General features: G+C 29.1%; 2 protein-coding genes across 3 annotated transcripts in view; one reads left to right on the plus strand and one right to left on the minus strand.

Moving 5' to 3' along the window:
- LOC117171935 (protein neuralized) overlaps window positions 1-21,860 on the plus strand; it is a 176,837-nt gene that overhangs the window by 6,335 nt on the left and 148,642 nt on the right. Inside the window, exon 1 of one of the 2 annotated variants that reach the window (XM_033359605.1) lies at window positions 13,873-14,179. The exons of the other annotated variant lie outside the window; for it this stretch is intronic. Coding sequence (XP_033215496.1) covers window positions 14,140-14,179 — 40 coding nt within the window. The 5' untranslated portion in view covers window positions 13,873-14,139. Of the gene's footprint in view, window positions 1-13,872; window positions 14,180-21,860 lie in introns of those variants that run through there. 2 annotated transcript variants of the gene reach the window in all.
- Window positions 4,564-8,807, minus strand: LOC117171937. Its single transcript, XM_033359611.1, has 4 exons — window positions 8,057-8,807; window positions 5,730-5,906; window positions 5,132-5,246; window positions 4,564-5,054 (listed from the first exon to the last, which is right to left on the minus strand). Exons 1-4 carry the CDS (start codon window positions 8,127-8,129, stop codon window positions 4,925-4,927), a joined length of 495 nt encoding a protein of 164 aa, XP_033215502.1. The 5' UTR covers window positions 8,130-8,807; the 3' UTR covers window positions 4,564-4,924.

Raw genomic sequence — 21,860 nt, forward strand, 5'->3', positions numbered from 1 at the left:
AAACAATTTTTGACTGTGTACAGTTTTTTAAAAAGGACAATATTTGGAATGGAATGCAAAGGATTAATTAGAAATTAAAATTGGGTATGCGGAATCGATTAGTTTTCAATAAGAATCACTCAAAATTGAAAAATGGATACTAAAACTGTTTGAGATTTAGAAAATTCTAAAATTTAAAATAGTTATTTCATAAGAAAATTCAAGGGTCCATCGACTCTGAAACCAGACGAATTTTTTCCGTCGTTAGGAAATAGTATGTAACCTCACTGGTAATATTATACGCGTCTTTACGTAGAGATCAATGTTTGCTTGACCAGGTATAGTCTTCCTGCGGACATTGAGCTCCACTTGAAGAGACGCATGTAACACTATGAGTGATGTACGATATTTAATTCGAAATCAGCATGTTATGAGACTGCGGGACTAAAGTGGCAGTAATCTGCTTGGACTGTGAATGGTAATCGCATATGGCTCGAAATTTTCAATGAGGTCCGTTCCGAGCGAGAATATCATCTGGTGTCATTATTTTTTCCAACAGAATAACGGTTAGAGAAAATATTGTGCGACCTTCAATGGCCATTTGTGGAACTATTTACTTGTCAGTGTAGCACTTTTGGGACTAATTACATATTATCAGCTGACACTTGTCGGTTGAAGGGCTATATAACGCCCACTTTTCAAAAGATGTTGCACGCATGCCTAAATCATGGTCACAAACCATGAGAAATTTTTTTCTAAGAAAGTTCGAAAAGAGCGTCTCTTGACACTTTATTCTATCTCGCGTTATTTTCAATATTTTTACGAAAATATTGATAAAATCTTTTAAGATTGACTTCTTTCTCAACAATACTATTTTAATATGTCATAAAAAATAAAGAAAAATGGAATTTAATAATCATTTTCTGTTTTACATTGCAACAAAAATTTGTATTGTTATGCGCATATTTTTCTAGAACTTTATAATGTATTGAGCACAAGTTAATGTACGAGACTCTGAGTCTCAGGCACCAAAAGAATAGTGTTATATGAAAATTCGGCAATATTAAATTATGAATAATCAAATATGTCATGAATAATAAAATATATATTGAATAATATGTGTACTTATATAAGTATTTGCAATAAGAAAGGGAGATTTATTTTTAAACTTTACTGCATTATTGCGCAAAATATTGTCAAAACATCTCCGGCCTACATTCGAAAATGCTAAGTTTAATCAGTTAATTGAACTTTTTTTTATCATGTCAGGAAGGCGAATCACCCATCAGGCGATAGTTATATGTATTAACATTTCCTTAGCATTCACCCTGCAGATACTTGCAACCAGTAAACTTTGTTAACGTTCAAAATTGCAGTTAAAAATTGCAAAAGTAAAAAAAAAGATTAACTTTTCTCCTGTAATTTGTTTGAAGAAGTTTTTCTATATATTCAATGATAAGTTTAAGGAACATGATTTTGGCGTGAAGAACGACGACTAAATAAAGACCACTTTGGTCGAAAATCGTTTTTTATAAGTACTTTAGATTTTGGCCTATCGATAAATGTCAGAAATATATAAAGAAATAAATTTTATTTTGTCACAAAACGTGGTTAAAGTTGAGATGGTTGCTGAGAAATGCGATTATGACCACTGTGGAATTCTCATTTTATTTTGTCTTCCTCTCACTAAGAGTCTAAGAGAAATAATTATGAGAATTAAACTTATATTTTATGTTTCGTGTGATTTTTTTATACTAAAGGATAATTTCGAAAGATTTTGAAGTTTTTCTTGGATTCTTTTTCTTGTAAAATTTTTTTTGGGGCTTTGTCTAGTTGGCATTTTCGCAGTGTCTTAATTTATTGGCTGTCAAAATATTTAAAACTTTCTTAGACAAGTTACATATAAGCGGAATTTTGAAAAACTTTTAAATTCTAAATTTCTTGTTTTTAAACCGCATATTGCAAAATTATATTCGTATTATTTTTTAATTTCGTTATTTTTACCTGTTGATGAACAAAGGATATCTGCTGGGAAGGTTCAGTTTATAGTGGATGATATCATCGACTTGATCAACGAAAAAGCTTTATATTGCAGCATCACATATACTCAAAATTTTGTGAATATTTGTGGCTTTATATAAATATTAATGGACTCACAATAACGATCATAAATTGCTAAGAACTTTGCAATAACTTTCTTAATTTTTCTGTGAAACGCACAGAAATTCTCGGTAAATTTCAAGATATTTTGAGTAGGATTTAGGTACTTTTCCGCTTATAAGTTTTTGCGTTGTGATGTTGAATATTAAGAGTACTATTCGTCGATTTTTTACCGCGAATTTTAGACATTTTTAGAAGAAAAATTCCTTTAAAAAGAAAAAAAGAAAAAGAAAGAATCTGTATGATTTGAAGGCAATTTATTTCACTTTGAAGGATTTTTGGATCATTTTAGAAAAATTTGGAATCATTTTCATAAATGTTTAGAAGTTTTGTCAAAGTTTCAGAATTAATTTAAAATTTGAACTAATTCCAAAAAGGTTAAAGCAGAATGTAGAGTTCTGAAAATTTGTAAGCGTTTATAGGGGTTTGAAAGGTTTGACAATAATACATTTTTCTTAAGATACCTTGGAAAATCTTCAATCATTTTTTAACTGAAAAAAATATATTTTCGAACATTTTGGATGATTTTTAGATCGCGAAAACAACCTTAAACAAACGAGAAAAACAGAGCTGTCGGAGCCATTGTGCATTCCTCGCTGTGGGACCGCGCATGTGCCTGGATTTTGTTTCTAATATATAATTTTGAACCTAATACCCTAACACTACTGTTATACTGCGAGGTTCAAAATTATATATGCAGATATAATTGACAGTTAAAAAATTATAATTGTTCAATTTTTATTGTTTCTGGTTTAATTGTTATAGCTAGGATTTAAATTTTTTGAATCTTCGAAATGAGCAACTTTTAAAAGTTTCAAATTGTTAATTTTACAGTTTAACGGCAATTAATTTAAAATTGTTCTCTTGAAATGTGCCAGAAGCTTCCATTTTATACGCGTGGATTAATGGGCGTTTTAATAAAAAAAAATTAGGAGTTAATTTTAAAAGTTTAAAATTCAAAATCGTTTCTCATTGAGTGTTTTAATTTGAATTTCAGTTTTTATAACTTCAAATAAAAACATTTTTAGATTCAAGAGTTTGAATGTTTCAATTTCAATGACCGTCAAAAAATGTTGTGAACCGGGAAAACACCGGGATTTTGTTCCCTGGAATAAAACGGCATCCTGTTCAGATGCCGCTGATTTTAGATGATTTCACAAAGAGTTATGCTTGTTGCATTTTATTTCATACCGATTTCAAACGCTAAGACCCCTTTATTCGAGAATGAATGGCCCCTTGCAAAAATAATAATGTAGTATTAAAATTTATCAGACAAATTTTGACAAGATCAACGAGTAAATTCATCGCCATTTTCTAACAAAATGTTTGAAATAAAATAATTTTAGATGGTAAAAATTAAAAATTGAAAAATTAAAACTGATTTATTTATTCAAACTTATTATTTATTACATACTAAAACTTATGAAATCATTCAAAATTGAAGAAAGTATTCAATGACTGAGGTATCAGTTTTATATAGTTGTATTTTTATCTATTTTAGTTTTAAGCAACACAATTTTTAAGTTTTCAATTTGTAATCATTTCACTTTTAACACTTTATATAGAATTATTATTTGTTCTTGAAATCTTCGAAACAAATATTTTTCAATTTTATGTAATTTATTTTCTTAAACATTTAATTAAAAATGGGAGCATTTAAAGAGATTACATTACAATTTTTTTTAATTAAGCAAAGTAAAATAGCAATGAATTCAATTTTTAAAATTGCAAAATGTTAAGCCCATCAATTCGAAATTCTTTTTATTTGTCAATTTGAGATTAAAATTTCAAACTTTTGGAGCATTTTCAAATAAGAAATAATTTACTTTTCAAAGCCTAGTTCCAAAAGTGTGTCAATTTCAAGGCTTGAATTTGATAAATTATTTGATTCATTTTTCATTATTTTGAATTTATTTTGGAGGCATTTAATTCATAATTGTTAAATGAAGAATGCTTCAAACGGAAAACTGGAAAGATTACAATTTAAAATTGTTGAATCATTTAGCCTGTCAATTATTAATAATAATACTCTGTAAACAAATTTTCGGGTAATTTCCTGGTAATTAAACACTTTTACAGGTCAATAATTATTATAAAACAATTAGAAACTTGGTTTGAAAATTGAAAACATCTTAAATTAGGACCTTAAAACTATCCTTAAAAATTATTAAGTTTTAAATTGCGCATCATGATTGTAAATATTCAGTTATTTTAATCAGGAGTGAAAAAATAATAACCTGAAAATCAAAGGGAACTTAGGGGAACACTAAATGCTGAAAGCCGTGTTGTAACACATGACGTCATACAAAAATTCACAAGACAAAAAACACCTGAACACAGAATGAATGAATCGTAGATTATTATATATAACATTTTTTTATTACTTATGTTAGGAGGAATTTTTTGTTTGGAACTTGCATGCTGTATAATGTAACAAAGATTTATTTACTCAACAAAATCGTATATAACAACAGAATAACAGCTTGAAACACTAATAACAATAACATATGTACTTATATCACTGTAATAGATGTTGGTCTAAAACATCTGAAAAAAATAAGTCACAAAAATAAATACATGCGGCGGTAAACAAAATTGTAACTTGGACCAACATAACAACATATTTTTTAAAAACTTGAATTTTCGCAATTTCATACTGAAATTCAGTAGAAAATTTAAACGATAAGTAAGAATTTAAATGTCAGCTTAACCAACAACAAAATTTTAGTGTGAATAACGGTTTGTATTGATGTTTAAATTTCACGTAAAAGATCATATATTAAACTTAATTCAGAATTGAAAAGTATTTCATTATAAAACAACATATGAAAAGTAGGTTTGTAGGCGCTGAATTTATATCAGCTAAATTACATGCATCAGCATCATTGCATGATTGAACACAACCCCTAACATACCTAAAAAAAAATTTAATTAGACAAAGGGCAATGTACATTTAATTATCTAATCGATAGGTTTACAATATCAATCTTACTTATTATCGAAGTAAAAGCCCCCACAGTGAGACATTCGTATCAGCTCAGAATCTGTTGTTAAAGTTCCACTATCTAAAGCACAGCTTCTTATTGTTAAAGATTCTCCAGATTCGTCTGCAATATTTAAAATTTATAAATCTGAGAAATTACAAGTATGTTGCATTTTCTACGCAAAATTTTCGTTAATCGAGTTTCAGAGGTGATTAAAAATTGGCTTTATAATTTGTACGTATAGGAATTGACGATTTGAATTTCTTAAAAATAGACCCTGAAACCTGAATTTGCGCACGGTTTCGGGCATGTTCCACAGTTGCCTTCGACACAAATCCAGGGACTCTGAATGAAAACAGGCAGGGCGGGCTGAACCATTTCGGTTGTATTTTGACGCACAACGCAACTTGAATCAACTAACGCGCTGAGAATGCTTCATGTTGTTTCTCACGCCAGACTGAACACTGCCTCTCTTTTGGTCCCGCCTTACCCGCATCAACAAAATGGGGTGAGCATCAATTCTAGGAATGCACAAATCCAGTTTACGGAAATCCAGGTTCCAGTGTAATATGAATTTTCTAATTCATAGTGAATGCGATGGCTCACCGTAAATTCCTGCTATTTTAACACAAGCAGTTGCAGGAAAAAGACCATCTCGGTTTTTACGACCTCCTAAGCAAGGCGATTCCAGAAACTCCAGACTTCCATTATTATGAAATGGGTCGTCGCAGGCTTTATTATCTCCGCCGATTGAAACACATTTGAAACAGTCTAATGCTTCGCCTATTCAAGGAGTAATTGAAGTGCTTTTATACGAGTTTTTTAAAAGCGGCTTTGATTACATTATACGGAAAATTTTTAATTAATTAACTAGAATAGAAAATTACTTGTTGATAACATACTTTGATTAAATTTTGCCAATTACTCATATTACAGAATTCACAGCCCAAAATGCTCATAAGACAGTGGATAAATTCTTTGAAATTAAATTAATGTAGGTACCATATTCTCTAAATTCCAAGTCGGAATATATTGCCTTTAAAAATAAGATGAATATTCTGTCAAAATAGTAAAGAGATGAATTTTCTGCTAAGATAGCAAAGAGATGAATTTTCCTAAAAAAGACAAATTTTCAACAAAAAAGCTTTGTTCGTAACCTTGAAAATTGAATTTTGTAGAAAATATTTTACTTCTAAGCACGAAAACATGAATTTTCAACAACAAAAAAACGTTTCCTCTGCCAAGAAAGATGAATTTTGAATCAAATAGTTGAATTTTCAACAAAACGGTTGCATTCATAACAAATTGTGTTTATTTTTTAGGCAAAAGAGATGATTTTTTTACAAAAAAGTTTAATTTTTAGCCAAATATTTGAATTTATAACACACAAAGATAAATATTTAAACCAAAAATACGATTTTTCAGTTAAGAAAGAAAGGAAGTTTAGCCAAATATCTGAATTTTTAACCCAAAAACATGAAATTTCTACAAAACAGTTGAATTTTTAACATGCAAATATTAATTCTAACACAAAAAGTTGTATTTTCAACCAAGAAGAGTAATTTGGACCAAAAAAGAAGAATTTTCAACTAAATAAATGAATTTTCAACCAAATAGTTGAACTTTCAATTAACCCTTTAAAGACCAATGTTGCAGCTGAGCAGCATTCACTATTTTCGATTTTTATAATTTTCAGGTAACGGGCGTAGAATTCCGCAAAATCAATGCATGAATTAGATCAAAGTGGACTGTTCTGCATCTCGTAAGATTGTTTTTTAGCTATTGTATACTCAATAAAAAGCGAGAAATATATAAAAATTTTAAAAAATTATTTTTTTCAGAATTTTTGTTTAACGAGATCAAGGCTTGGTCCGTAAAGGGTTTCAATCAAATACTTTAATTTTCAACCCAAAAACATTCATTCGCTACTAAAAAGGTGAATTTTCAACAAAATACATGAATTTTTAACTAAAAGAGATCAATTTTCAACAAAAAATTGAATAGTTCAATTTCGGGTGAATCAAATAATTTTGAACTAATGAGATAAATCGTTAACAAAAGAAATAAATTTTTGAGAAAGTGGTTGTACCAAAATAATATCAACTTTCAACCAAAAAAATCACGTTCAAAACAAGTTAAAGTTGGATCACAAGGATTTAATTTTAGCTACAAAAAAATAAGGGTTTACAAAGTACTTCAACTTTCAAAAACAAAATATGACTTTTTAAACAAATAGTTAAATTTAAAAAAAAATCAAGTTTGATCCAAAAGAAGTAGATTATGAACAAAAAAATATAATTTATATTTTTCAACAAAAAAATTAACTTTTAATAAAAAAACATGATTTTTGTGACGAAAGAATTTATATATTTGTGGCCAAAAAATATGACTTTTCAAGAAAATAGTTGAATTTCCAACAAAATAATTACAATTATGAAAAACAGAGGTACATTCTAAACCAAAGTATTATACAGACTTTCCAATTGGCAATGCAAAAAATGCGTGGTACGTTCAGCGGAAGGGTTTCTATCAAAATATCGTTCACCATGTTAAAAAAATGGAAAAAGAATCACAATTCGGGGGGGGGGGGGGGGGGGGGGGGGGGGGGTATTCCTGAAAAATATATGGAGAATTTGGTGAAAATTCAAAAGACAAATGTTACAAGAAACAGTTCAATTTTCAATAGAATAATTGATTTTTCAACAAAAGTAGACTTGTTGATCAAAAGAGATGAATTCTGAACCAAAAATGTCATAGTAGACTTTTTAATTAAAAAAGTTAACTTTCAACCTAAAATGATCTAATTTTGAAATTAGAGTTATTAAAGGGCAAGTTTCTGCAGAAAGGGGGGAAGGAAGAATAAAAAGGGGGGGGCAAAGAGAAGAATAGGGGAAAGTATGTGAAGTCTAATTTTAAGAACTGAACTAACTCACCGTTCTGGCTGATTTCGAAGAGAATTAACATAAAAATCCACCATCTACTAAATCCATAAAAAGAATTTTTCATCTTGAAATTATAAATTCAATTTTCGGTTTTGGTATCACTGTTTGAATGTACACAATTTGGAAGTTGTTGCATATATTTAGATATTTAAAGTTTCGGAATAAATTGTACATTGTCCGAAGAAACTCATGACACTAAACTAATCAAGGGAAGAGAGCACTTTTGTGATTCGTTGAGGGAGTTCGTCGACGTACAATGTTACGAGTTACGTCACTTCAACGGGGTGTTGTGATTGTTTGTAACCAAGGAAACTCTACTCCACGACCTACGATAATTTGTGGAAAAATATACTTAACAATAAGGGAAAGTAGATCATCAGAAAAAAGTTGCCCTAAAGTGAACACGATTTAGTGACCTATGAATGTAATAGTATTGTTTGAATACTGAATTGTTTGATATTTCATTTTAAATTTTCAATATTTTGTTCTAACACGGATAGACATTTTAAGAAGTTCATTCACGGAAGCGCGTGATTTTAGAGCTTCAATTTTTACATGCTTTAGAGTCTCGGAGTCCATGATCTAAAAACAAAGAATTCGAGACCTGAAAGTAAAGGGGCGTGGCTTAATGCCTGAGACTTCGAGACCTATGCTTTAAAAGCATGGGTTCCGAAATCTGAGTTCTCGAACAAAAGCGTAATAAAATCAAGAAACAGTGCCGTGAATTAATCTCCCGAAATTTCTCTCTGTGCATAAATGAAGCATTCAACCAAATTTTTTAATTTACTAGAAATGTTAAAAATGTATGCAGTATTTTAAAAAGTATATTACTTATCTAAAATGCATGCTACTAACGAATTCAAACCAAATTAAAGCATTTTTTGAAGTTATTCAAATTTGCACAGAATATATGCGATTTATCTATTAGGAAGGTGCATGACAGACATTTACTGTGGACATTTTAAAGGCTGATTATTGTAGAGTAGAACGGTCCTAAAATGCATTGGAAATTTTATTTTTTTATTTTTATGGGGATACCCCAGAAATTTGTTCAAATCCACACAAAAATAAATGCATTTTTGTTTGTTTTGAAATGAAATTTAACACGTATTTCACACAAGAAAAAAATCGTTTTTGTAATATGTTACATATCTAAAATTCATGCATTTAACCAATTTAAACCAAATTAAAGCATTTTTCCGAAGTTATTCAAATTTGCACAGAAAACATGTGATGTATCTATTAGAAAGGTACATGACAGACATTTACTGTGGACATTTTAAAGGCTGATTATTGTAGAGTAGAATGGTCCAAAAATGCATTGGAAATTATATTTTTTTATTTTTATGGGGATACCCCAGAAATTTGTTCAAATCCACACAAAAATAAATGCATTTTTGTTTGTTTTTAAATGAAATTTAAAACGTATTTCCGATAAGAAAAAATCCGTTTTTGTAAATCTTTTTCAGAATCCTCAATATTATCTCTTTTTTAATGCGAATTGTTTCTGACCCAGAAAAGACCATTTGATACTAATAATTAGATGTCCACATAAATTGTTTTAACAATTAATTATTGTTTTCACCAATTTTTTCATAGAATGGAGTTAGAAAGACGCAGTTTTTTCAAACATTTTCCATTTGTTATCCAAATTTCAGTTAGAGGAAAGTGATAGTTCATCAATTTTAACAAGAGCAGAATTTTCAATTAAGATGATATAAGTAATTAATTAAAGTCAAGAAAATTAATTGTTTGAACAATTGATTATTATCATTATCATTATTGATATTAAATTTGTATAATGATAGAAAGATGCCGTTTTTTCTTAAATTTCTGGCTTTTTGTCCAATTTTCAATAGGTGTGGAGTAATAATGAATTCAAGTTAACAAAAATATTTGTTTAAACAATTTATGATCATTGTTAATAATATTCTTTTTGCTTAATTGGTAGAATGTTGGGGTTTTTGCTGAAATTTTCAACGGTTGGTCAACTCTTCATCTATAGCGATGTCTGATAGTTGCGGTCTTTTCGGCAATTTTTGCCAATCTGTCCTTTTTCACTTAGTGCAACATTATAATTAATGAAAGTTAACAAAATTTGTTTAAACAATTTAATATTGTTTATAACTATCCTTTCTTATAGAAGTGATAGAAAGTTGTGGTTGTTAACTTTCATTCATCATAACTTTCATTAACTTCACCTCACTGAGTGAAAAAAGTACAAAAGGGGAATAATTGTCAAAAAACCGCAACTATCAGGTATTCATATTGATGAAGATAGTCATAAACAACAAGAATTTGCCTGAACAATTATTTCTGATAAATTGAATTAATTATTAAGTCACGCCTAATGAAAAATAGACTAACAGTTGAAAATTTCATAAAAACCCGCAACGTTCTACCAATTAAGCAAAGAGAATATTATTAACAATTATAATAAATTGTTTAAACAATTTTTTTACTTGAATTCATTATTACCTCACTTTAATCGAAAGTTGGACAAAAAGCCAGAAATTTCAGAAATACCGCATCTTTCTAGCATTATTCAAATATAATATTATTATTAATAATAGTAAATTGTACAAACAATTAATTGTTTTACTCCAATTAATTATAGATATTATCTTAATTGAAAATTTGACGAAAAGTGATTTTTTTTAAACTGCAATTTTGTAGCATTTTTCTAAGAGAATATTATTAAAAATAATAATAAATTGTTTGAATAATCACTCTTGTTAACATTGTTGAACTTTTTTGAAAAAAAACGCGTATTTTTAACTCCATTCTATGAGATAATGGCTAAAAACAATAATAAATTGTTTAAACAATTTATGTGAACATCTAATTATCAGTATGAAATGGTCTTTTATGTACCAGAAACAATTTGCATTAAAGAAACCGCAAAAAAGTCATAATTAGCGCCAAATACTCGAAAAACACATTTTTTCATTTATGGGGTTTTTTGGGACCCTATAAAACAGACTTATGATGTTAATATTTTAAAAGTGATATTTTATTCGTATTCTATGGCTAAGTTTAAAGAGAATTGTTGTGTTTCAACTCGATTGAAATAATATTAATGATTTTGAATAAGATTGACAAAAACTCCTTTTTTTCTTATGGGAAATACGTGTTAAACTTCATGGAGCTTGCGGCAACTCTAAATATCAGTTTTTTTTCAAAACGAAAAAATGCATTTATTCTTGTGTGGATTCGAACAAATTTCTGGGGTGTGCGCATACAAATTTGAAGAAAACGAATTTTGGACCACCCTATTGTAGAGACCATAAGCTATTTTTTAAATTTGTTTAATTATTTATACCGGTTAGTCACAGAAGATAAAATAGCAAAATTAAACTTTTTGAATATTTATATAAGAATTTGATGTTTAGCTTCGATAAACTCAAAATCCCATTTTTTACTGAAACACCCCTTAGATAGGATTAGAATCGCGTGATGCTGATTCACACACACAAAAGAAAATAACGAAACTCACCTCGCATACTATTGGCACGCAAAGATAATTTTCATGATCATTGTGCTGAACATAATGGAATGATGTTGATGAAATTTCCGAGCATAAGACACTTTATTAATTTAATTAGTAAATATCGTCAACAATATTAAAAGTAATTTAATAAGAAGTATTTTAATTTCTTTCATCACAAGCAACTGTTTGTATATTTTATTATAAAAGATTTTTTCAGTAAAAACTTTCCTGGGTAAAATTTCGAATGTGAATTCATTCTGGACTAATCTATACTATTCCGAAATATCTATATCCTTGATCTTGCAGCTTCAGCATTATTAAAACTATTCACCTAATACGACACTGAAACTAAAAGGACTGAAAAGAAAACGATTTTTTGTCGAAAAATTACTAAATAATTCACTTGTTTATTAAATTTGCTTTAAAAAATCATGCAATTAATCAACTAGTTATGAATGCTGCTGAAACTATGATGAAGTTACTAATTGAAAAGACTGTGATTGTAAAAGACGAATTTTTCAATCGACAAATACCCAAATAATTCATTTGTTTCTTAAATTTGTTAATAATATTAACTTGAATACTCTCAGGAGAAATTTTCTCCATTACAATATTGTTTCGATTCAGTTTTCTTGCAATATAACTTATTAAAACGTCAAATTATTGAAAATTACAGAAAACAGACTTTGAACAATCATATGACAAAACAGCTAAAAATACTTTTACTCTATGAAACGTAGGAGATTGCAGCAATTTTCCTATTAATCACGACAGCTGGGACCGTAATATAGAAAAAATTGAATTTTTTTCGTCATATTTGTTTATTTATAAAAAAAATTGAAAAAGCTAAATACAAAATTGGGCTCGACAACTCTGGTTCATTTTTTTTAATAATTGAATTTTATCTAGCCTTGTTCTCAGTTACATTCAAAATTGAAGATTAGTAAGATTGATAGTTAGAGAATAAGAATATTTTGATTCATCAAAATAAAAACTCATATAGGACAGGCAGATGTGTCCTTATATATTTTGAACCATTTCCCAAAATTTCAATAGAATTGATTCCAGATAGAGGATTTGTAAATTTTTTGAAATTTTTATAAAATATTTAAAATATTTTTTTAATATTTGGTATATTTTTTAAACTGTTGAAATCTTTTGAGAATCATTGAAGTATTTGTAAATATCCGAATTTTTGGCGAAACAATTGAAACCTTGTGAAATATTTAGAAAATCATTGAAATCTTTGGAAAACTTCGAAAGATTTTTGAAACATTTGTGAAATTATTGAAATCTTAGGGAAATCATTTATGCCTTTGTAAAATTTTTAAATCGATCCGAAATCTTTGCGAAATCTTCGAAATTTTTTAAATGTGTGGGAAATTATTAAAACCCTTTGAAAATATTTTTAAAGCATTTGATATATTTTTGAAATTGTTGAAATCCTTTCGAAATGATTGAAGTCTTTGTGAAATCTTTCAAAACTATTTGAAATCTTTCAAGTATTTGTGAAATGTTTAGAAAATCATTGAAATCTTTGTGAAATATGCGGAATATTTTTGAAATATTTGATAATATTTGTGAAATTATTTAAATTTTTTCAAAATATTTGAAATCTTTGGGAAATCATTAAAATCTTTTTTAAATCTGTTGAAATATTTTAACTATTTTTGAAACATTTGTGAAATTTTTCTAAAATATTTTTGAAATATTTGGTAATATTTGTAAAAATTATTAAAATCTTTGTGAAGTCTTTTGAAAATCATTGAAGCCTTGGTAAAATATTTTAAATCTATCCATAATCTTTGTGAAATCTTCAAGAAATATTTGAAATATTTTCAAACTATTTGGTAATATTTGGTAAATTATAGAAATATTTGGGAAATAATTCATGTCTTTGTAAAATTGTGTATATGTATATGCCAAATCTTTGCGAAATATTTGAAACATTTTATGTCTTTGGGAAGTCTTTGAAATTTTGGAAATCATGTAAGTTTTTGTAAAATGTTTAAAGTCTATCTGAAATCTTTGAACAATATTTCGAAACTGTCAAATCTTTCTGAAATCTGTGGCAATATGAATTTTATACCTGTATTCATTATTATTTATTATTTACTTTTTATTGTCTATTTATTATTATTTATGCACAATTTGTATTTAGTATAATATTGTTATACTATCTACAAAGTGTGTAATTCAATATTCTAAGTTTATTCTCCTGTCTCCACCTAGAAAAAACAGGCTCATCCGCTTCTAAGCCATACCCTTAATTAAAATAAAAAAAACTTTCAGATATGGACATTTTGGGGAAAGCGCTAGAGTTGCATAGGACCGCAAGAAGATCAATTGAACAGCGGATTTGAATTAAAGCGCCCCACGCATGCGCATTGGGTCGCGGCCAATCACCTCGTTGGCAGCAGCCGTGTATCTCTGTCGCAAATCGAAACACCAGCAAAGTTTGCGGTTCGATGTGATGTGTTTCGCAAAAATGTCTCGGTTTTGCACGAACCAATGGTCATCTTTTTTCGCGTGAGAGCGCGTAATTCACGTGCTTTTCGCGTTTCTGACAATTCAACATCTGACAATGGGTCAATCTTCGAGCAAGAGCAGTACCGGTCACAGCGGTGAGTATATTTCATTTCCGACTTCCCGAACGAGTTGCTAGGCGACGATCCTCTGCTGCTCTGCAGGTTCTCCACTTGACATGTGTCTGTCACTTCACGCTCTTTTTCGCACTTCTTCGTGTTCACGTCGCCCAGAATGGAATCATTTTTTCTGAAGTTTCGATTTTTATTCACTGGCCCCTGCCCTTACCAAACATCTCTCGATTCCTGGAATATTTATTGATAATTAAGTGCAAGAGCTTTTGGAGGTTAGGTTGTAATTACGTATAGAACAAAGGGATCAAAGTCTTTTTTCATTTTCAGGTAATGACAGAGTCTGATTTTTCATTTCAGGATTTGCTTATCAATGCTTTAACAAAATTGAGACTTGTCAGTAGAGTGAAAAATGTATTTGAACCTTTTACATGTCCTCGGGTTTGATACAAAAACTTCAGATTAATTTTGTGTACTTTTAGGCTTCTAGAGGATTTCATTTTGTAAGGTGGATGTGGATTCGAGTTGGAATGTTTTATATTGCTTGTGGGTCTTCTCTGAAAATTTTTACTTTATTTTTTTTATTGTCGGTGGTGTAGGAATCTTGAGGATTTGAAATTATTTAAATGAGGGACATTGATCTTGAAATGTAAATAAAATGATGACACCTGTTACGTCTGCCTGGTATTTACTCTCTTTCGAATGCAGCTTGATTTGCACATTTTTCTAATCATCTGCTCGTGGTTAGATCATAATACGAATTAGGATGACTGAAAAAAATGCAAATTTCATAAGCTGAAAATGAGTATAATGCTATTATTTTATTTAAATTTTATTAATATCATACAAATACTCGTAAAAAATTGATATAAATTAAAAATTTGTTAATAATTGTAATATTGATAATTTTCTGACAATTCAATTTTAATGGAAATGTGTTCTATAGTTTTTAAAATATCTTTAAAACTTTGTTATTTGTTTAGCAGTTTGTTTTGCTGAACTCTAGAGATAATAATATTATTATTATTGAACTTTTTTTGAAATTATAATCGGTGATGTAAGTCATACATATTTGAATTCATGATAAAATCATGAATGGTGGCTTGAACTGTTTGACAACAAAAAATACTTCAGTCGAAGCATCTTTGTTTATTTCTTGTTATTTTACGCTATATTGATCCCCAATCCAATCTGTTGACAGAGCAGAGTTAATTACAGATTTCTGTCTTACCAATCGGTAGGCAGGGGAAGTAAATAAGTGGCCAGCCAACGGCGACCTCTTGAGGCATACGTGTAAATTAAAGTTAAAAAGTTGGGGTGGTAAAGGCTTACACTGCTTACAGTCTTTACAGTATCGATTTTTTTTTAAATTTGAATTAATTTATGTTTCACAAAATAAAAGTATTTAATTTTACACTAAAGGAGTGCAAATAAAAATATTTTAAATACATTAAAATGTTTAAAAATTATTCCTTATTTGTTTGAATTATGCTGTAGAATTTGTTTAACCTGTAAGCGTAAAAGAGGGAAAACTAAACAGATTTAAACTAAATTAATAATTATTCATTATTATTAATAATTCTTATTATTAATTACTTTAAACTCTAATTTACTTGGATAATTCATTTGTTTAACTTTTTTGCTTGAATTAATTAAGTTTTATCAACATTTTTACATATAATGCAAAATCCATATATTATTTAAGGGCCATCCATAAATTATCAGAAATTACATGAAAGATATTTGAAATCGTTTCATGAGATTTCAAAGGGATTTCTAAATATTTTAACAGATTTTTAAAGAATTTAAAGAATCGATGGATTTCGCGGAATCTTATAAGATTTCTGTAATTATCAAGGATTTTAAATGCTTTGAATAAGGTGGTTTAATGATTTTTCTAAAATCTTAAAGGATTTCATGGAATATCTAATAAATAAAAATATTTCAAGGAGTGTCATCAGATTTTTTGTAATTTTAGGGGAGTTTTCCGAGGAATTCTTTAGAGATTAAACTCAAGATTAAAAAGAATGTCATTTTTTTATATTTCACAAGATTCCAATGGATTTCCGAGGATTTTAGTTATTTTTAACGCACTGTCTATATCTATGATTACGATATTTTCCTTAACTCTAAAAGTCTAAACCCTTTTCCAACTCGTTTAGGGCTGACGTTAAGGATAATTCTGTATAGACAGTACCCATTTTTGAGGAATTTTAACGGCTCTCAAAATTTCACAGGATTTGTAAGAATTAAAAAAATTTGAAATGATTTCAAAGCATTTTCAAGATTTTGGGATAGTTAAAAATATTCCAAGGAGTTTTCAAAAGCGTTAGCAAATTTCAAGGGATTGAAGTTATTCAGGTTATCTTAAAGATTTTCGAAGGACTTCAATGATTTTAAGGGCTTTAGACAAATCTCATGCAGTTTTAAAGCATTTCAGAATATTTGGAAAGCCTTTAATTTTATTTGACCTATAAGGTTTTTGGATGTTTTAAAAGATTCCAATGGACTTTTTAGGTATTTTGACGGATATAATCAGATATCCGAGAATTTGAGTCATTTGAAGTATATTTCAAGGTATTTAAAAAAATTGGAGATTATTTAAAACAAAAATAATAGTAAATCATATAAAAAATATTATATTTTTGTAATGGGTATCACGTATTTCCTAAACTTTGTGGATAAACCGCAAAGCAAAACATTTTTTTTTTCGTGAAACTGGGGAACGATAAAAAAAGTTATTTATCTCAAACCTTTTTTTTTTGAATTATTTACATGTTTTCAATATGAACAAATCTGTATCAAAACAGTTATAACAACCTTTATTTTTAATTTTGGGAGCTTCATTTGCTTTAAATTTTAAACGTAGAAAAAAAGTTGGGAACACAAGGTTGTTAAAACTATAGGTGTCATATCTCTTTAAACATAATTTTTACTATTTAAATTACATATATGATTTTAGTTAATATCGTAAATTTAGATCAGCCTTATTTTCGATTTTCAAAATCCGAAACACTTGTTTTCAAGGTTGAATTTTAGAATACCAAAGCCTCGTAAAATATTTGCAAAAAAAATGTGCGTCGGTACGTGCTTGGAATGAAAATTCGGAAGCGCTTGTTGGGTTCCTTTTTTTCATAAACCTTAACTGCCTTGAGATTTTATACAATGTGCATTGTATACAAGAAATTACCGCATGTGCTCAACACGTGCAGTTGTGGAAAGCTTGAGGAGATTTGCGACTGTACCTGAGTCTCTTTTCTGGTTACCCACTTGTACAGAAATTACCTGAAAACGCGCTCAGAATAGCAACAGATGAGAAAAAGGAAAAGGTAATAAGGAATACCGAATTTAAGGAATGTTTTCACATCTGGAATTGTTTTCAGTCGACGACAGGGATTCTCATCTTCGTTTCGTGTTTTGCGGTTCTTTAAATAGTTTAAAGTTTAAATCATCAATGATATTTTATTAAAGCGAAACAGTAGGTTAAGTTTTGAATTAAACTTAAAATAAATTAAAAAATCCACCATTTTTAATTTGATATTCATGTTTGCAAATCAAAAAATCAGTGCAATTTTTTTTTAACCAAAAGCGTGTAGTAATGCTAGCTACAGGTGACTCTGGTATGCGAAACTCGGAAACTATTAGTGATATCAAGATCTGCTTTGCGCAGGCATTTAGTGCTAATTAAGTTCTAATATATTCTGCAAAAACTAAATTTTGTGCCCGGTAATTATGATCAAAAACATGTAGTAATGCTGGCTTCAGGTAACCCTGTTATGTGAAACTCAAAAACTATTAGTGATATCAAGATCTGCTTTGTGCAGGAACTGAGTGCTAATTAAATGCGGATATATTGCGCACTAAATTCGTGCGCAAATCAGATTTTGATATCACTAGTAGATTCCGAGTTCTACATAGCAGGGTCACGTGAAGTCAGCATTACTACATGTTTTTGATCAAAATTAGCGGGCACAAAATTACTTTTTGCAGAATATATTATCACTTAATTAGCACAAAATTCCTGCGCAAAGCAGATCTTGATATCACTAATAGATTTCGAGTTTCACATAGCTGGGTCACCTGAAGTCAGCATTACTACACGTTTTTGGTAAGAAAAAAGTGTCCGGATTTTTTGAATGTCACAAATCTAGAGCACTTATTTAGAACTAAATTCCTTCGCAAAGGAGAATTTGATACAACTAATAGTTTCCGAGTTTCGCATACCAGTGTCACCTAAAGCTAGCATGACTACACGTTTTTGGTAAAAAAAAGTGCCCGGATTTTTCGAATAGCACAAGTCCAGAGCACTTAATTAGCGCTAAATTCCTTCGAAAAGGAGAATTTGATAGCACTAAAAGTTTCCGAGTTTCGCATACCGGAGTTGTGGCTTCAGCTGAAGCTAGCATTACTACATGTTTTTGGCCAAAATTACCGGACACACGATTCTTTTATCTGCAGCATAAATTAGCACTAAATAAGCACTAAATTATGGCATAGTGCCCACGTCGATATGTCAATGTTGTAATTCCAGCTTCCGGGACCTGAATTGGAAATGTTAAAATATATCTTTGAAATTATTACGTTTATAATATGTGTGTGCCTCCAATACAATTGAAAATTTGATAGTTTAAATTTTGAATTACTAAATATTTTAACTGTTACAAGTATTTTAACTTTTACAAATATGCAATTAGACAATGTTGAGCAATTGAATTTAAAATTGCTGTTGTGGTAATTACAAATTTCTACCATTTCGAGCGCTTTGAAATTTAAATTGTTCAGCTTTCAAGGTTTAGTTTTCAAACTATTTAATTTTGTACGATTTCAATAAAAAATTGTATGATTTTCGTATTAAAAGGTTCAAGTTTGATACTGTAACGTTTAAGACTTACAATTTAGATTGTTTAATTATAAATCGTTTCGTTTTTAATACTATCATTAAAATTTGTCAACTCTATCTATGAGCTCCTTCGATTTGTAAATGCGTAACTTAGGCAGAGTCCATTTTCAAAAGAATTATTAGATTTGGAAAGTTTAATAATGCTTTAGATCAGTTCACTATTTAGAATTCGCACTTTCTATGGTTACGGAATTTTCCGTAACTCTAACCCCTTTTTCAGCTCGTTCAGAGCTAACGTTACGGAAAATTCCTAACTTTATGAGCCTGGAAAATTATTAAATTCTTATAGGCATAAAATAAAAATAATTTATCTTGTAATTTTAACGTTTGAAAATATTAACGATTAAAAATTTCTGAATTCTTTTAATTGTAAAATATTTATGTGTAAATAATTCAATTAGGTAACTGCAATTTGTTTAAGTTTCGATTAAAAAAAAAAACACAATTTTAATCGCATTTCATTAAAAATTTCTTATAATATTGCATGTGCATTTGTTTGGTGCATGTGCATTATTGTCGTCTTTCGAAATCCGCTGGTAAATGAACAAAATGTGAAAAAAATTATTTAAATCAGCTAAAAAAACTTGTATTGAATATATACTTACTATTTAGGCTCCGCATTTTTATTTATTTTATTATATTATTATTATTATTATATATATGTGTGTGTATGCATGTGTGTATAATAATAATAATAATAATAATAAAACAAATAAAAGTGTGGGGCCTAAATAGTAAAATAGTAAGTATATATTCAATACAAGTTTTTTTTCCTGATTTAAATTGATGGGCTTACTGGGTTCTTTTTAATATATTTTAATCAAGACTTGCTAGAAATGATTTATTTTATCTTCTGCCTTTTAGTCTTTTTCAAGTAGTCGTCTTAATTTCATTTGAAAACTGAACAATTTAATATGCGTGATTTGAATTTTCGCACTGCTCAATTTTGTACCCTAAGTTCGACTAGAAATTGTTTAATTTTTAATGCTTGTACTTGAAATTGCATAAGCTAAAAAAATTAAGAATAAACAGTAGGGTGATACAAAAATGCATTGGAATTTTTCAAATTTTCATTCAGATGGCCCGAAAAAGTGTTCGAATTCACAAAAAAATAAATCGATTTTTTTATATATATACTTAGAGGTGGCGCAAGCCCCATGAAGTTTAAAACGTATTTCGAATAAGAAAAAATACGTTTTTATAAATTGTATTCAAAATCGCAAATATTAACTGAATCGAGTTGAAACTCAATATTTCACTTCAGAAGTAGTCATAGAATATGAATTAAATGCAGTTAAACTCTGAGACTGTGCCGCTTTTGGGACTGGAAGAGTTGCGGAATTACCCAGATAGAGTGCCGTTTCGTAGAAAAACGCTTTTGTTTGTTCACACATGAGCGACCGCCGCTCACCCCGCACAGCTACTTTTATTACTACTTGCGGCGTCAATTCTCGGATGGACTATATCAGGGGGCCCTATCTCTAGGGTTCACTGTATTACTTTTTAAATATAATCCCTTAAAGTCTGTTTTGTATAGGGTCCCAAAAAAATCCCAGAAATGAAAAACTAGGATTTGCGTGTTTTTGGCGCTAATTATGATTCTTTTTTGTCATTTTTTAAATGCAAATTATCTCCAATGTATAAAGTACTACTTTATACTAATAATTAGATGTTTACATACAATATTTAAACAATTTATTATTGCTTTCAGCAATTTTCTCTTAGAATGAATAGAAAGTTGCGTTTTTTTTTCAAAAAATTTCCACTTGCCTACTTTTCACTTAGTGAGGTAAAAATTTATGCAAGTTAACAAAAATGGTTATTTGAACAATTTATTATTGTTTGTAACTACCTTCTCGTAGATAAGTGCTACAAAGTTGCGTTTTCTTCTGAAAGGTTTAACTTTTCTTTTTCTTTTTAGTTATGAACAAATAATAAATAAACCTTATACAGATAGATATTTTAAAGAATCTCTTTCTTTTTCGTGGATATATTTTCCTGTAATGAGTTTGATATAAAAATATGTGCATTGCAACTTTTTCTTTCACACTTTGCAATAAGCTTCTTGTTGTAATTCTAAACAAAATGTTTACAGGTCATTTACAGGCCTAGTCCTCTCACCTAGTCCTAATTATTCCATTCTTTATTTTTGTTTCTTGTGTAAGATAACTTTTTGGTTAGAAATCATTTTTTCCAACATTGGTAAAGGAGAAAAAATAATTCACTTAAAAAATACAATACTTTTAAATAAATTATTCTAGTTCAGGTTTACTTATTATTTGTTCCTGACTAAAAGTTTTGACTAAAGGTTTTGACTTCTTCATTGCATTCCAATAAGTTTTTTAAATGAAAGATTTCATTAATTAATTTTTTCAAAATTTTAAACAATGGCACATGCTAAATTTTGATCAATTTACTAAAAAATTAAAATCTTCGCCCCGAAAAATCCGAAAAATGTTCGTCTTCTTCAGTTCCGCCATTCTCATCCTCACTCGCTTCGTCGTAATACACTCGAGCTCGCTGATGAAGATTTTCATTAGATTCGTCCATTTTCCAGACTTTTATTGTCAATTATTTTTATTTGTTAAATGCGATGAAAAAAGAGTAAAAAACAATGCACTTTTAACGAAAAACACATATATTTTACATACTTCCAAGGTCCAAAAAAATAACGCCGTCCTTCATCTAGATCCTAGGACGAATTCGTGCACGAGTAAACTTGTATCGGCCGTTAATTAGCGAAGTTACAAAATGCACGGACGCAGGCACACACAGTATACATCTATTGATCTAAAGTTTTTTAGGGGG

This window comes from Belonocnema kinseyi, chromosome 4, assembly GCF_010883055.1.
Source record: "Belonocnema kinseyi isolate 2016_QV_RU_SX_M_011 chromosome 4, B_treatae_v1, whole genome shotgun sequence".
In the NCBI taxonomy this organism is placed as follows: domain Eukaryota; kingdom Metazoa; phylum Arthropoda; class Insecta; order Hymenoptera; family Cynipidae; genus Belonocnema; species Belonocnema kinseyi.